The sequence below is a fragment of the Trypanosoma rangeli genome, assembly GCF_003719475.1.
Source record: "Trypanosoma rangeli strain AM80 chromosome Unknown Tra_15.4_contig_00108, whole genome shotgun sequence".
NCBI lineage: Eukaryota > Euglenozoa > Kinetoplastea > Trypanosomatida > Trypanosomatidae > Trypanosoma > Trypanosoma rangeli.
The window spans coordinates 39347-52304 of NW_021705854.1; the positions used below are offsets into that span (position 1 = coordinate 39347).

At 53.3% G+C, this 12958-nt stretch overlaps 4 protein-coding genes across 4 annotated transcripts, besides 23 other annotated features; all 4 read left to right on the top strand.

The window, feature by feature from the left end:
• Window positions 1–44: a microsatellite.
• Window positions 45–107: a sequence feature (GA-rich).
• A 212-nt stretch (window positions 108–319) lies between these two features.
• Window positions 320–336: a microsatellite.
• An 82-nt stretch (window positions 337–418) lies between these two features.
• TraAM80_03948 (uncharacterized protein) lies at window positions 419–2410 on the top strand (the record flags this gene model as incomplete). The annotated part of the gene is made up of 1 exon (XM_029380898.1): window positions 419–2410. The coding sequence occupies one exon, from the start codon at window positions 419–421 to the stop codon at window positions 2408–2410; it is 1992 nt and encodes a 663-aa protein (XP_029239224.1).
• Window positions 2411–2599: 189 nt separating this feature from the next.
• Window positions 2600–2623: a microsatellite.
• A 5-nt stretch (window positions 2624–2628) lies between these two features.
• Window positions 2629–2667: a microsatellite.
• A 129-nt stretch (window positions 2668–2796) lies between these two features.
• Window positions 2797–2803: a microsatellite.
• Window positions 2804–2850: a microsatellite.
• A 424-nt stretch (window positions 2851–3274) lies between these two features.
• Window positions 3275–4324, top strand: TraAM80_03949 (uncharacterized protein; the record flags this gene model as incomplete). The annotated part of the gene is made up of 1 exon (XM_029380899.1): window positions 3275–4324. One exon carries the CDS (start codon window positions 3275–3277, stop codon window positions 4322–4324), a length of 1050 nt encoding a protein of 349 aa, XP_029239225.1.
• Window positions 4325–4539: 215 nt separating this feature from the next.
• Window positions 4540–4563: a microsatellite.
• A 1-nt stretch (window position 4564) lies between these two features.
• Window positions 4565–4588: a microsatellite.
• Window positions 4589–4855: 267 nt separating this feature from the next.
• On the top strand, window positions 4856–6004 carry TraAM80_03950 (uncharacterized protein; the record flags this gene model as incomplete). The annotated part of the gene is made up of 1 exon (XM_029380900.1): window positions 4856–6004. One exon carries the CDS (start codon window positions 4856–4858, stop codon window positions 6002–6004), a length of 1149 nt encoding a protein of 382 aa, XP_029239226.1.
• A 990-nt stretch (window positions 6005–6994) lies between these two features.
• Window positions 6995–7040: a microsatellite.
• Window positions 7041–7923: 883 nt separating this feature from the next.
• Window positions 7924–7956: a microsatellite.
• Window positions 7957–8124: 168 nt separating this feature from the next.
• Window positions 8125–8201: a microsatellite.
• Window positions 8202–8260: 59 nt separating this feature from the next.
• Window positions 8261–8289: a microsatellite.
• Window positions 8290–8302: 13 nt separating this feature from the next.
• Window positions 8303–8330: a microsatellite.
• A 469-nt stretch (window positions 8331–8799) lies between these two features.
• Window positions 8800–10974, top strand: TraAM80_03951 (uncharacterized protein; the record flags this gene model as incomplete). Its single annotated transcript, XM_029380901.1, has 1 exon — window positions 8800–10974. One exon carries the CDS (start codon window positions 8800–8802, stop codon window positions 10972–10974), a length of 2175 nt encoding a protein of 724 aa, XP_029239227.1.
• Window positions 10975–11427: 453 nt separating this feature from the next.
• Window positions 11428–11474: a microsatellite.
• Window positions 11475–11548: 74 nt separating this feature from the next.
• Window positions 11549–11578: a microsatellite.
• Window positions 11579–11670: 92 nt separating this feature from the next.
• Window positions 11671–11693: a microsatellite.
• A 574-nt stretch (window positions 11694–12267) lies between these two features.
• Window positions 12268–12289: a microsatellite.
• Window positions 12289–12311: a microsatellite.
• A 56-nt stretch (window positions 12312–12367) lies between these two features.
• Window positions 12368–12387: a microsatellite.
• Window positions 12387–12405: a microsatellite.
• Window positions 12406–12688: 283 nt separating this feature from the next.
• Window positions 12689–12715: a sequence feature (A-rich).
• A 98-nt stretch (window positions 12716–12813) lies between these two features.
• Window positions 12814–12834: a microsatellite.
• Window positions 12835–12958: the final 124 nt, after the last annotated feature.

A 12958-nucleotide genomic window follows, 5' to 3' on the forward strand; every position in this document is an offset into this window, starting at 1 on the left:
ATATATATATATATATATATATATATATATATATATATATATATGAGAGAGAGAGAGAGATGCGTGCAAAGAGAGGGGTGAAGAAGGAGAGGGACACTGAGGGAAGAAATGACAACCAAGTGGTGGGCCTGAGTGCGTGTTGTTTGATGTCTGTTTGTGGTGGTGTTGTGGTGTATTTGCCTCACACGTGTGTCTATGGTCCGGCGCCGCTGTGACTTTGGCCTCGCGCCACTCTGAGTTGGCACTTTTCTAGTTTTGGATTGGCTCTTTTCAGTTCTGGTTGATAAGAGGAGGATACACAAAGCAGTAATAAAACGAAAGGAGGAGGAGGAGGAGAGAAGTAAGGGTTGCGGCGAGGACTTGGAAGGGCAGTCACGGTGTGTCCGTTGGTGCGGGGGCGGAGGCGGAGGCGGGGACGATGTCGCGCGTGCAGGCCCGGACGACGCTTTTGCCCAACGGCCAATTGGAATTCTCCGTGTGGAGCACCGCCGGCTCCGACGAGGACGTCTCAGCCGTCATCTTTTCCCTCCGCTCCACCCACCCGAGCCACTTTGCGCTTGTCGGGTCCGTGCTCCCCGACGGTGTTCTCCTGCCGGGCGAGAAGCGGACGCTGCTGCTGAACGTGCTGTCGGGGAGCGCCCGCCGCGACTGCGATATCTGCTTACCGGAGGACTCATCGTCGTCGCGTGCTCGGCTTTCTGAGATCGCGGAGAGTAGTTTTGGCGAAAGGCAAAGTTACACCGCTGCGGAACTGCAGACAAAAACTCAGGACCTTCACGGTCAGGTGGAACTTTCCACCGTGACGTCTGGCGCGAGAACCGGTGATATACACCTGGTTGGCACTCCGAATGGCGGCGCCACCACCAACGCGGCGCTCTTGCCGGACGATAACTCGTCCATGTTGAGGCGGCAAGCCGGGGGAAGTCTCCCCTATGCTTCTCACAGCCTCAGTGACAAGTTTGTGTCTTCCCACGAGTCCTCTGTAATTACCTCGACGCGACGATGCAGTGAAGAATTGTCCGATATTGACAGTTCGTCCCACACACAGTTTGTGGTGAGCATCCAAAACACAACTCACCATAACTTTTTGCAATCCCCTTACTTTTTTGTCTACTACGGGCAACTCGGCAATGGGGACGCCTACGTCAATATCGCCTTGAAGTGGATTAAACGGGAGCAGGAAAAGTACATTCAGGGTCGAAAAAAGGCACTTAAACACCTGCAGGAAAGCGGAAAGAGTTATGATTACCTGCCGCCGTTGCTCGGCAATCCAGTGCGGTGGCTCAAAAACATGGACGGCAGCATTATTCGCAGCTGCAGTTTCCAACTATATCAACAGCCGTACAGCAAAAGTTCCGCCCGAATGTTTGCACGCCGTCGCCATGGCAACGGTTGTGTCATAGTGCCATGGCGACCTCAACACGGCGACGGCACTCCATCTAAGGAAATAAAAGAGGCGTCGGCGGGAGAAATCATCAAGGTGTCTCCCGTAACAAGCAGCTGCGGTGGCGCAAGAGGGGGGGCGGGGCGGCAGTGTGGTTCTGAGCACCTGGTTGAACGCCCTGACAGAAACGGAAACGGATTATCCCCCATATTGTCGATTGCGAGCCCCGGTGCATCCACCGTTTCCTATCCACCACCCAGCAAAATTAATGATGACGCCAAGGTGTCAAGCCCTGAGGGGGTGGGTTTGCAGCCGCCGGAACTGGAGGGAAGAGTCTCCTCTGACCTCCCAGCTTTCGTTAAGATGAAGTCGTTTACGGGCTGTCACGTGCGCACTGAGACGGAGGCAACGGTGGATATGCTAGACCACACCGTCTGCTGCGACGAAACATTCCTGGAGAAGCTGCATCGGGGCAAAGAAGAGGATAAAGTCTCACGGAGCAGCAATGCGGAGCTCGTCGCTTCCAGCGTCAGTAAAATTCCAGAATCGATGGCATCCGCGGCGGTGCGGGTGAAGGATGCTGTGCGCGTCTCACCAGTTTGTTCATCAATGTTAGAACACATGGGAAAACGGATGCTGCCACATCGACTACAAGCGAGTGGGCACTGCAGGGAGAGGGTTTTGCGGCCGCAAAATCCTTCAAGTGGGACCCGCAACGGATATTCGTCTTTGCCGCGAAATGTGGCACCTTCTAGTCGTGAGATGACTATCTTGGAGCTAGGCGACGCCCTCTGCACGATTGTCATGAGGTCGGTCCCGCTGTTACAGACCGCAATAAGTGGCACCGTAAGCACCGTCGCAATGACAGTACAACTGCTTTGGGGGCTGATCGAGGACTCTATTGACATTATCTACGTCGTTTGTATCTCCGTGCTCTCAGTATTCTCGTTTTTTCTTCTCTGGTCGGCGTTTGGACCGACGGAGGGCGAAGATGGGACGGTCAAAGTGATGAACCTCTTTGCGTGAGGAGGCAGTGGTGAATAGAGAGACGACCGGATTACAGCCGGGAGGGGAGAGGAGGCGAGGAGGAGGGTTGCCTTGACCTGCATGGATGATCTCAGCTCCCCGCATCCGCCTATAAAGGCCGTCATCGTGTTTGTGTTTGTGTTTGTATATAACCTTCGCCTCCCCCTTTCCCACCTTTTTCACGCCGCCTGTGTGTGTGTGTGTGACTGCGTGGAGCGAACAATAAAAATAAGTAAAAAACAAACAAACAAACAAACGATACCGGCGCCGAGGATGTTGTTTCCTTCCTCCTATTGCAACCCCCACGATAATGACGGTGTTGGCTTTGGTGAGGGTGATGGAAGGAGTTTCCGGCAAGCAGGAGGGTAAAACGCGATGCCCGATGATTGTTCCTTTGTTGTTGTTGTTGTTTTTGTTTTTTTGTTTTTGTTTTTTTTTTTGGTTATTACTACTATTATTATTTTTGGCATGATGATACCAATTTACCTTCTTGGTCTGGGCGCGTGTGTGCGAGCGGGAGGGCGTGAGAGTCCGCGAGGCACATGCTGGAGGAAAGAAGGCAGCCGCCACTCCCGTTCCCCGCAATTCACCTTTGTGCAGTCTGCTGTGGAACGGGGGGCACACTCACCGCCCAACGCCGCCTTTTTTTTTTTTTTTCATCCTCCTGTTATGGGGAATTCATAGCGAGAGGGGGAGAGAGTGACGCAGAATAAGAAGAAGGTGGGAAACAAACAAGTGTGAAGGGAAAACAACACACAGAGAGGAGCCAAAGGGGAACGATGGCGGCGGATTCCCCGGTGCCTCCAGCAAACCCCATCGACTACCCCATCGTCTTCACACGGCAGGTGGAGGAGCTGGAGGAAAATGAGGCGGCGTCCACAGTCAACATCTTCGCCGCGCTGCAGTGGCTACTTCCGGTGTTCCAGTTGGCTGGGTGGCTGCCGAAGCATCTTGGCAAAGACAGCGCAGCGGAGAGGAGCCAGGACTCACAGGGGGACATCGTGTGGCGGCACCGAGGAGGATGCTGCACTGGAGGTGCGAGAGACTAGACGATTACTGTCACACTTTGAGCCGTTCTTCACCTGCGAAAGCAAAGTGATTCCCAACGGCGCGCTCCTCTATACGGTGCAAACCTTTCGCTTTCCCACGCCGCGGGGGCCGCGCTGCATTACTCGTGCGCTGGTGGAGGCCCCGGGCAAATACTTCTCACCGCTGCAGGAAGACAAGGGCGGGGGGCACTTTCTTTGCTGTTACGAGGAGAAGCGGCTTCTGCGCCGGTTCACTTACCTGCAGTTGGACAAGCTGCGGTTTGCCTGGGTGGCTGTGAAGGAGCTGCTGGAGGAGCATAAGGCGGTGCAGCGCACCGATGGCACCCTCACCGGACTCGCGCGGCGCGACATTAAAAACAACAACGCAATCAGCAACGACGTGGCGAACGGCGACGCAAACGGGGCTGGCAGTCTAACAACGGCGGGGACGGTGGGGACTAAAGCAGGAACGACGACGGCTGCAACTACTCCCGCTGCGCTGCCGCCGACTGTGATGCGGAAGCCGCACCCCAGCAGCAACGTCATTGTTGGCCCCACCGCAGAGGCCCGAAAGACGCGGGAGGGGTTGCAAGAGAGGAAGTACATGAGCGACTTGCTCAAGGAGGAGTGCGCTGCACGATGGCCACACACGCCTGTGCATAAGTCTGTCGTCTTCACAGTGGAGGAGCAGCAGTTGGAGGTGGAGGGCGGTCGCAAGGGCCGCAAAGGGCCCCGCACGTACCTGGCAACAGTGGAGCTCCCACTGCTCAACAAGAAGGGGGGCGTCGCGGTATTTAGGGGGACGCAGTGGTGCACAACACGGAAGGACGCGGAGAATGCCGCGTCTGAGGCAGCGCTGCGTGCCCTCCGTGCGATCCGCTCCTAATACGTTTCTTGTGTCCCAAAACCCGTGCATTTGTTTTGCTTTGCACCCATCTCTCGCGCCGCAATAATTGTGTGTATTCGTGTGAATATATGAGTTTGGCCAACTGTGTTTCTCTGCCTCCGCGCAGTGCATGTCTGCAGAGAGGCAAAGGGGAATAGGGGTGTTTTTTGTATTTGTAAACTGTTGCGCCTTCCCCGTTCTCATCTTCGCTCTTGTGCTGCTTCTGCTGCCGTTGCTGCCTGTGTGTTTGTGTTTGTGTTTGTGGGGAGCGAAAGGAGCCTCTTGATGTTTTTATCCCGATTTTTCTCTCGCGTGGGGGGGGGGGGGGGGTAATATTTTTTGGAACAAACGCTGAGGAAAAGGAGGGAAGGAGAGAGGCGTTCAAACTCTTCTACTACGCCGCAAAAAAGAGAAACACAAGTGCACCTGGGATTCCGCTGGCGGAGAGGAGAAAAACAGGGAGAAGCGTTTTATTTGCCTCCGCAGTGTGACGAGGTTCAGCCGACGAGTCCCCCGCTCCTACCTGCGACAATGATACGGAGTGGACAGGAGCAGCAACAGCAAGAGAGCGAGATGCAGGTTGTGTCAATGGACGCTATTAACAGTCGTAGCGACGCTGCTGCACCTACTCGTAAGCCGGAGGAGGCGGCGCCACCACTCGCCTCCGTATCTTGGACATCCCACCACGAGAAGCAGCAGCCACACAGTCGTGGGAGGGCCGGCGATGTCGCGGCAGATGAGTCGGTGGAGACGGAGAGGAAAGAAACGGACGCGGAAGGGGAAAAGGTTGTCGGCAGTGATGCGGGGCAGGCGGCACAGAACCCACAGCAGCAATCTCTCACAGCGGGTGTGGTGAAACATCGTGTCTTCACGGAGGAAGAGCTCGCGGCGTACATGGAGCAACAACGACAGCGGGAGCGAGAAGAGGAGGTCCGACACACGAAATTGATGCGGAATTCGGTTCTCAGGGGGTCGTCGAGGTTGCGAGGGTCTAAAAGCGGTGCGTCTTCTATGCGAATTCCCCCAATCGACGCCAACGCCGCGCACCTGTCACAGCTGCAGAAGGCACAACAACAGTTATTTACAACAGCAACAGTGGTAAGTGCTTCTTCACCGGCTGGTGTGGCTATGCACCCGTTGGTCCACCAGCTTCCCTACGCAGGGACTTCTTTGCCTCCGGCAAATGTCGACGCGTCAATGCGTCCCTATTCCAATTTTTTTGCTCCAAATGTCGCGCCTCCCCTCAATATCAGGCCGCCGCATCAACAGCAACTCCCGCACACCCTGCAACCGCCCTCAGCCTTATGCCCATTATGGGGGGTTCAGCCGCCGTCCCAGCCGCAATACATGGGGCTTCCCCAGCCATGCGCCACCCCGCCTATGTTTAACCCCTCAGCCATCATGCGCATGGACCAACCGCATCAACTGACGAATGAGCCTAGTCCCCAATTTTTGAACTCGGCGCAGATTCCAAACACAGTGCAGGGAAGTATATTGGGGCTAAGCATGCAGGAGCTTGAGGTGCTGGTGCGGCTCATTGTGCTTGCTCGGAATGAGCAACAGCACCAACAACAATACCAATTTCCACAGAAGCAACCGGCTCAACCGCCACAGTATTGCTACTATCAAGAAGGAAAGCAGAAAGATGTAGGAAGCACTTGGAATTCATTCAATACTTAGCCTGCGATGTGTATCGGCGTGAATCCACCTTATTCGGCTAATCACACACAGGGCGCTGCTGCCGAAGCCAAGCCCCCAGGAGCGTTGGAAAGCGACTTCGAGATAGTGGCGATGCCGGAGCTAGACCAAGCCACGCGCCCATAACGGTGTTGTATAGTCATATGCTTGGCATAGGAATTTATATTTTTGTGTCTAATTATGTATGCACCTGTGTATGTTCTGCATTCTCCTTGCTCCATGGTAACCGCGCTATATGGTAGAGCGCCCCGGAATCGTGAGACAGTTTCTCTGTGGGAGATTGTGTCTGAAAGTGAAAATAAACATGAAAATGTGTGATTTGTCAGAGAAGGCAGTTTCAAACAGCGTTGAGGGGAGGAGTAAATGCAGCAACTATCCCTCATATATATATATATATGTCTGCTTACAAGGTAAAAAGAGGAAACATAGAAGAGCCCCTTGGGCCTTGTGCGAAGCTCATACCCGTACATGCAGCAGAGGCATGAGGAGTTGTTTTGCTTTTTAACAATTCAGCGAGATTTAACAATTCAGCGAGACGGGGCCCATGGGTGGCCTAACGCGCATGCACGACCACGACCACAAAGCAGTCTTGAGAACCTGGTGAGGGTTTCGTTCCCTTCCTCCCTCTATCCCTTGGTGACTCGCCTTCTAGTTGTCGAACAAGATAAGCCACGGAATCGATGTTGATACACAGTTATTTCATCTTGCTGCTTTGGGGTGTTGTCTTTTCTCTCAACGAGCATGTATTCCCCATCTTTCTCCATCCGCCTCTTTGCCACACACATACGCACAGAGAGAGAGAAGACGGACACTCCATTGGGCGCACCACCTTGGTGTCAAAGTATTCATGGGCGAGTTGATGTGATTTGCTGCTGTTATTTTTGTATTCTCGTTGGGAAGGTAAAAAGAAGGGGGGAACATGGAAGTGCCGTGGGTGGTGGTGAAGAAGGGCTGAGCTCTCTGTCCAAGGAAATATATCTAGTTCTATAAAGGAATATATATATATATATATATATATGTTGTTGTTTTTTTTTTGCCCATAGCTTGGGCTACGGATGAGTGTATTATTATTTTTTCCCCCTCTCGCAGTTACAAGCGTGTGGAAGTGCGATGTGCCACTGGATGGAGCGTAGTAGTGTTGATGGCGCGCCTTTCCTGGTTACCCTGCTTTCTTATTGTGGATGAGTTGAGTTTTGTGTTTTCAGTGATACCGCGCTGGAGGGGCCGCGGTAGTGCAGTTTGTTTTTGTTATTCCGCTTTTTTTTTGTTTGTTTGTTATTATTTGCTGTTTTCTTATTTTTGCCATTTTTACACCCCAATGCCACCTGCTGACGGGACCCCACAAGACGGCTACTTTGCGAGTTGACAGCGAGAGCCCCTCAGTCATCGTTATATCATAGTCATGCGCCGTTTGAATTTATTTGTTTCTTTGGGGTCTCTCTCTTTCTCTCTGTGCGTGTGAGTGAGTGGGTGGGGGGGGGGGGACGTCCCTGACGCGAGGATGGCGAGCGCACACTGGACCAAGACAGCCATCGCCTTTTGTGTAGGAGTAAGGTAGCGAGGCCCCAGCCAGACGCATACTTTTGCTGTTGTTCTTTTATTATTATTATATTTATTTTTGACTGGTCGGTTAATTTGTCTTCTTCTTTTTTTGTTGTTTATTTTCTCATTTTTTTAACAAAAATTGTATTTTATTATTATTATTTTTGCGTGCGTAGGAGGAACGACCACGGCCTCCCCTCCAAAGCTGTGTACGTTATTTTTCTCTTGTTTGATTCTTATTTTTCGTGCAGGATGCACCTTCACTGCGTGAGCGTCGGGAGGTTGGGGACCTCTCCTCGCCATGCTGGCGACAGCCTCAGTGGGTGTCGTCTTCGTTGCTGTCACCAAAAAGATTTACCCACACACACACACACAAACACACACACACACACTTACGCTTTCCTTTGTTTCTATCTCGTTTTTTTTTTTGGATGTACTTATGCTGGTCGTTGTTGTTCTCGCACGCGCTGTTGGCACTCGGACGGTATAAGTAAATATATGTTTTCCTGGGCAGATGGGCTGGGCTGTGGTCACGATACGACAACCACGGCTGCTGCGCCATATTTATATATACGACCCATGTACCTGTATCTATCTATCTATATTCATATCGATATATATCTGTATCTTTATGTATGGCAGTCGGGTTGATGTTTTCACTGACACCTTCAGTGAGGATCAACATTTGATCTGTCCTTTTCCTTTGCTGTGTTTTGTTTTGTTTTTCTATTCCAGGCAGTATGTGTGTGTGTGTGTATGTATGTATTCTAATGCTTTTGCACACTGATGTGCTGATGTCTTCTACAGGAGAAACTAACAAAAGGCGACGGGGCCCCTTCTTTTGTGTTTGCACACATTTATACACCTCCCCGTTCCTGTGACTTGATGCATCCGTTTGTATTTCTTCTTTCCCCTCCTCTTGCTCACCATATTCGTTTTACGCACACACACGCATCTTGCCTGCATGTGGGTGTCACTGGCGCGGAGTGAACGTGCGAGAAAAAGGGAAAAGAAACAAAAAAAAAGGCAAACAGGAAGGCTGCGGTGGTCGGGAACAGTCGACTCCCGTGGGCCCAGAAGATATTGACAAGGAAGGGGGGGGGGGGTGGAGGTCAGAGCGAAGGACAGTTCTGGTGGCGAACTAACGATTTCTTTCCGCTGGTGCCGCTCCCGAAGTGTCAGGGAGGGAGCTGCGCGCGTAGGAGACGGAACGGAAAAGGAAGCGAGGAGAGTCAATGTCGTCCCCCATCCTGCGAAATAGGGAATTATACGCCGGAGAGTCGCCCGCCAGAATGGGAGACGTCGTTGTGGAGGAGTTAGACACGCTTGAGGTGCGGTATCATGCTACATTTTTTCAGCTGCATGATAGTGCTGCAAATAAACTGGCCGTGGCACCGCAGTCTTCATTGTCGCAGGACGATGCAACTGAGGCAACAATGGTTTCAGAGCCTTTCTCATCGCAGGCGGCAGCATGCCAAAGGTTGGGCACCGCCTCGCCCTATAGTCTACACACACCCGAGGAGCTGCTTCAGCCACTGCATCAGGTACCAGCCGCCCGCAGCGGCCATCTCCTGCTTTCCTGTGGTCCTCGTCGAAGTCTCATCCTGCATGGTGGGCTTGAGGTTGGGTCGACTTCATTTCTCAATGACACGTGGGAGTATTTGATTGATGCGCAGCGGTGGGTGCAGCTTATTTGCCGCGGTGCCCCTGCTAAGCAGCCTTGCCATTCACGTTTGAGCAGTGAGAGCGTCAGTGGTGAGGAGCAAGTAGTGGACGGCGAGATGCCGCCAAAGGCATTTGGGCAGAGTGGAACCTTGTTTGGGGGCGGACGCCTTTTGTTTGTGCATGGCGGTGTGACGGGCGGGAATGGCGGTGCTGCCCCTGCGTTTAAGCTGGACATTGAGCGGCGGCTTTGGAGCAAAGTGCAGCTTACCATGCAGCTACCGCCGAGGTGGGGGTCGGTGGCCCAGACGCTGCTTATTCCTGTCTGTGCAAGTGCTTCTGCGAAGCGGCTGTCTCCGAAGTCCTTGTGCGCACCCTTCTCCTCGGTCTCGTCCTCGCTGGAAGCGGAAGAAGCCGTGGTGGAGGCACAGGAGGAGGAGGAGCCGCAGCAGCAGCGTGGCACTGAGGTGGTGGTGGTGTTTGGTGGGATGCGTGACACGGAGGCCTACAACACCACGTACCTGTTGTACTTGACCACTCCGCCGCACTCGTCCGGCAAACTGCGGTACCGCGAAGGGGAGGCGCGGGTGGTGGAGGTCATCCCGTCAATAGCTCCGTATATATTTCCTGGGAGACGGCGGGCCTGTGCCACGGTTTGCCGGGATTTCTTTCTCTTCGTCTTTGGCGGACGCGACAGCACCCACTTCTACAATGACCTGTGGGTGCTTAACGCCTACACACGACAGTGGGTCATGGTGCGGGAGGAAACCCCTTTGCGATTTATGCGGGAATTTTTCCTGCGCCCCTACGACAAGAAACCGGGGGCGCGTATTCTGGAGTATGTCAAGAATGTTATTCTGCTGCGTCGCGATATCAGGAGGTGTCGAACGCCGGTAAGCACCCCGCACCGGTGCAGGCATTGTAACAGCTCCGCGCTTTGGCGCACAGGAGCGGTGATGGTGGCACGTGGGCTGGAGATTTTCATATTTGGTGGGTTTACGTACGACGGACGCGGGCTGATCGAAACCCACAAGGACGTGCACGTCTACAACTACATGCGCCATATATGGCGCGAGGCGTACGTGGATGTTGGGTGTTTGCCTTCACCATTTCCTGCTGGTTACTTCACAACACGGGAAGGCGAGCGCGCGCAGAACTGGGAGTCCATGAAGAACATTATCTCCGTCCTGCCGGACGGTCGGACGATGGCAGCCATGTGCGTGGATCCGGTGATGCCGGGATTTCGCTTTTTTCTTCACGGTGGCCGCTCCGAGGATGAGCCCATCGGGGAGCTGTACGACGTGCGCGTTCACGTCACTTGCACCGCCCTTTCCGACACAAGTTTGGTGTACGAGGGAGAGCTGAGGCACTGCGGTGACGCCACATTTGTCCCCACAGCCACCACGCTTCGTTCCACCCTGCGGAGACGGCGACTACCACATGCAACATGGCCTGTTCGTTCCCCCAGCGCGGTCCAGTTGACCTTGCAAGGGAGTCCGTGCCGCTGGGGCTACCGAACGCTACGGGACCAGACAGGGGACTGGGTGCGGGCGGTGTTGCTTGAGGAGACGACGCTGCGTCGAACCACGGGCCTCCTGCTGCGTCCAGAGGACAAGGTCGTGCGCCAGGAGTGGCTGGAGGAGGCCCACGCTGCGGGCGTCAAGCTGCAGAAGAAGGCAGACGAAATGTTCCCAGAGGCAGTTCGTTCGGTGGTGTCCTGTGCCCCGCCATTTATCAGGCGGGGGTGACTACGCCCGGAGCTCCGCAGTGCTTGCCTGCGTGTTACTTCGTTTCGGGTGGTGGGCGCCTGACACCGGCGGCTTCTCCGCACAGTGCCGCTGGACGCAGCGGGGAAGATGTGGCAGGAAGGCAATGTAATGTTTCTGCCACCGTCGCATTCCTTCATTTCTAAGACTACGATTGTGGTGTTGCACTGTTAGTGTTTTTGCTTCTTTGGCTTTTGGTTCCCTGTTCCTTTTCCTTCTGTTTGTGCGCGGTGCAACTGATGACAGAAAGGAAGAGGAAGGGCGGCTTCCGCTGCAGTCACGATGGACAGAGAAACACACGTAGAAAGGAAGAATCAGAACAAAAAAAAAAGTGAAAGAGGTGCCTGCTAATTGTTTGCTGCAGAACAAAAAAAAAAGGGCGGTGAGATGGGGCCGGGGAGTAAAGGGAAAAAAAAACGTCCCTCAAACTATTTTTTTTTGTTTTGTGTGTGTGGGTGGTTGTGTCTGTGTGTGTGAGTGTGAGGGGACATGTGCTGCGGTGAGGCAACAGAGCAGAGAGGGTGTACGCATGAGGGGAGGAGCCTCTATTCGTCCGTTTTTTTTGTTTGTTTGTTGTTGTTTTTTTGGCGGTCTCCGCTTGTGTGGCTGCTGCTGCCAGTTACCTGCAGTGCCCGCGGCATTGCGTGTGCAGTCCGTCGCCTCCCCCCCTCCCCGACGTATATATATATATATATATATATTACAGCAAAACTCTTTGAGTGTTTCCTTCCCTGCGACTTTGCTCCTACAGCCTTCTCACGGCTCTTTCTCGCACGCGGCGGCCACGACACTCACAGGGGAAACGCGAGCAGATTGGCGAAGGAAGAATGGATCAGTAATCTTGGGTCGTTGGTTTTATTGCCCATCGTTTGCGGCGGCTTGCTCAGATAGTGAGAAGGAGGGAAAGGAAAAAAGGGCAATAAGCTGACCCCAGGCTTTTCACACACGGTGACTAACATCCTCGGTCGCTCTATCATCGCACACACTCCTTCCCCTGCTCTGTGGGTGAGAGCATCTTTGGACGCGCTTTGAACGCGTGCATGTGACTGTGCTTGTTTTTTTTTCTGCTATTATTTTTCTTCCATGTACCCTTCTTTATTGCTGCTAGTACTGTTTCCGGCCCATTTGGTGTGATGTCTCTGGCGTCGTTTTCGTGTGGGGGACAGCTGCCTGGTACTGCAGCCAGACGACAAGGCGCTTACCTGCAACTTGAGCCGCTCCCTCCGTGCGAATGAAATGAGTTGGGCGGGAGTTCGCTTTTGCAAAGGCTGGCAATGCGTGTGTGTGTGTGTGTGTGAGAGAGAGAGAGAGAGAGATAGTTTGTATGTAACTTCACATCTCCCCACCACCTTTTTCTTGCCTTTTCCACGCCGCCTGCGTGTGTGTGTGTGTGTGAGAGAGAGAGAGAGATAGTTTGTATGTAACTTCACATACCCCCCCCCCACCACACACACCTTTTTTTTACCTTCTCCACGCCGCCTGCGTGTGTGTGTGTATGTGGGGGGTGGTTCTTCCTGCGTCTTGTTCTTAACCCCACCTTCCGTGTCTCTGGCGCTCATGCGTTTTACTTTTTGAGCCTTTTTTCTTCCCTGTGTTATTTTGCCCGCCGTCACACCCAGTCTGTGAATCGCGAGGGTTGCGAAAGCGAAGGGTAACAGTTTGCCACAGCTCCACTGGATTGTTGTAGGATAGTTTTAAAAAGGAAACAAAAAAAAAAAAATAAGGGCCGTGGGATCAGGTGTCTGTGGGCCTCGTATATAAGAGCCACAGCACAAAGGAAGAACGCGGTTTTGTGAGTATATATAACATATTCCTTATCGGTATTATTATTATTATTATTATCGGAAAGGGGTTTTTTTGCTGCGTATAGATGGATACGGCAACCGCGTCGGGGCCGGGAGCTATCAGCTGCATAGCGGCCGCCGAGCGGCAGCTGCGCAGCGATTCCCCGATGTTGGTCGATGGC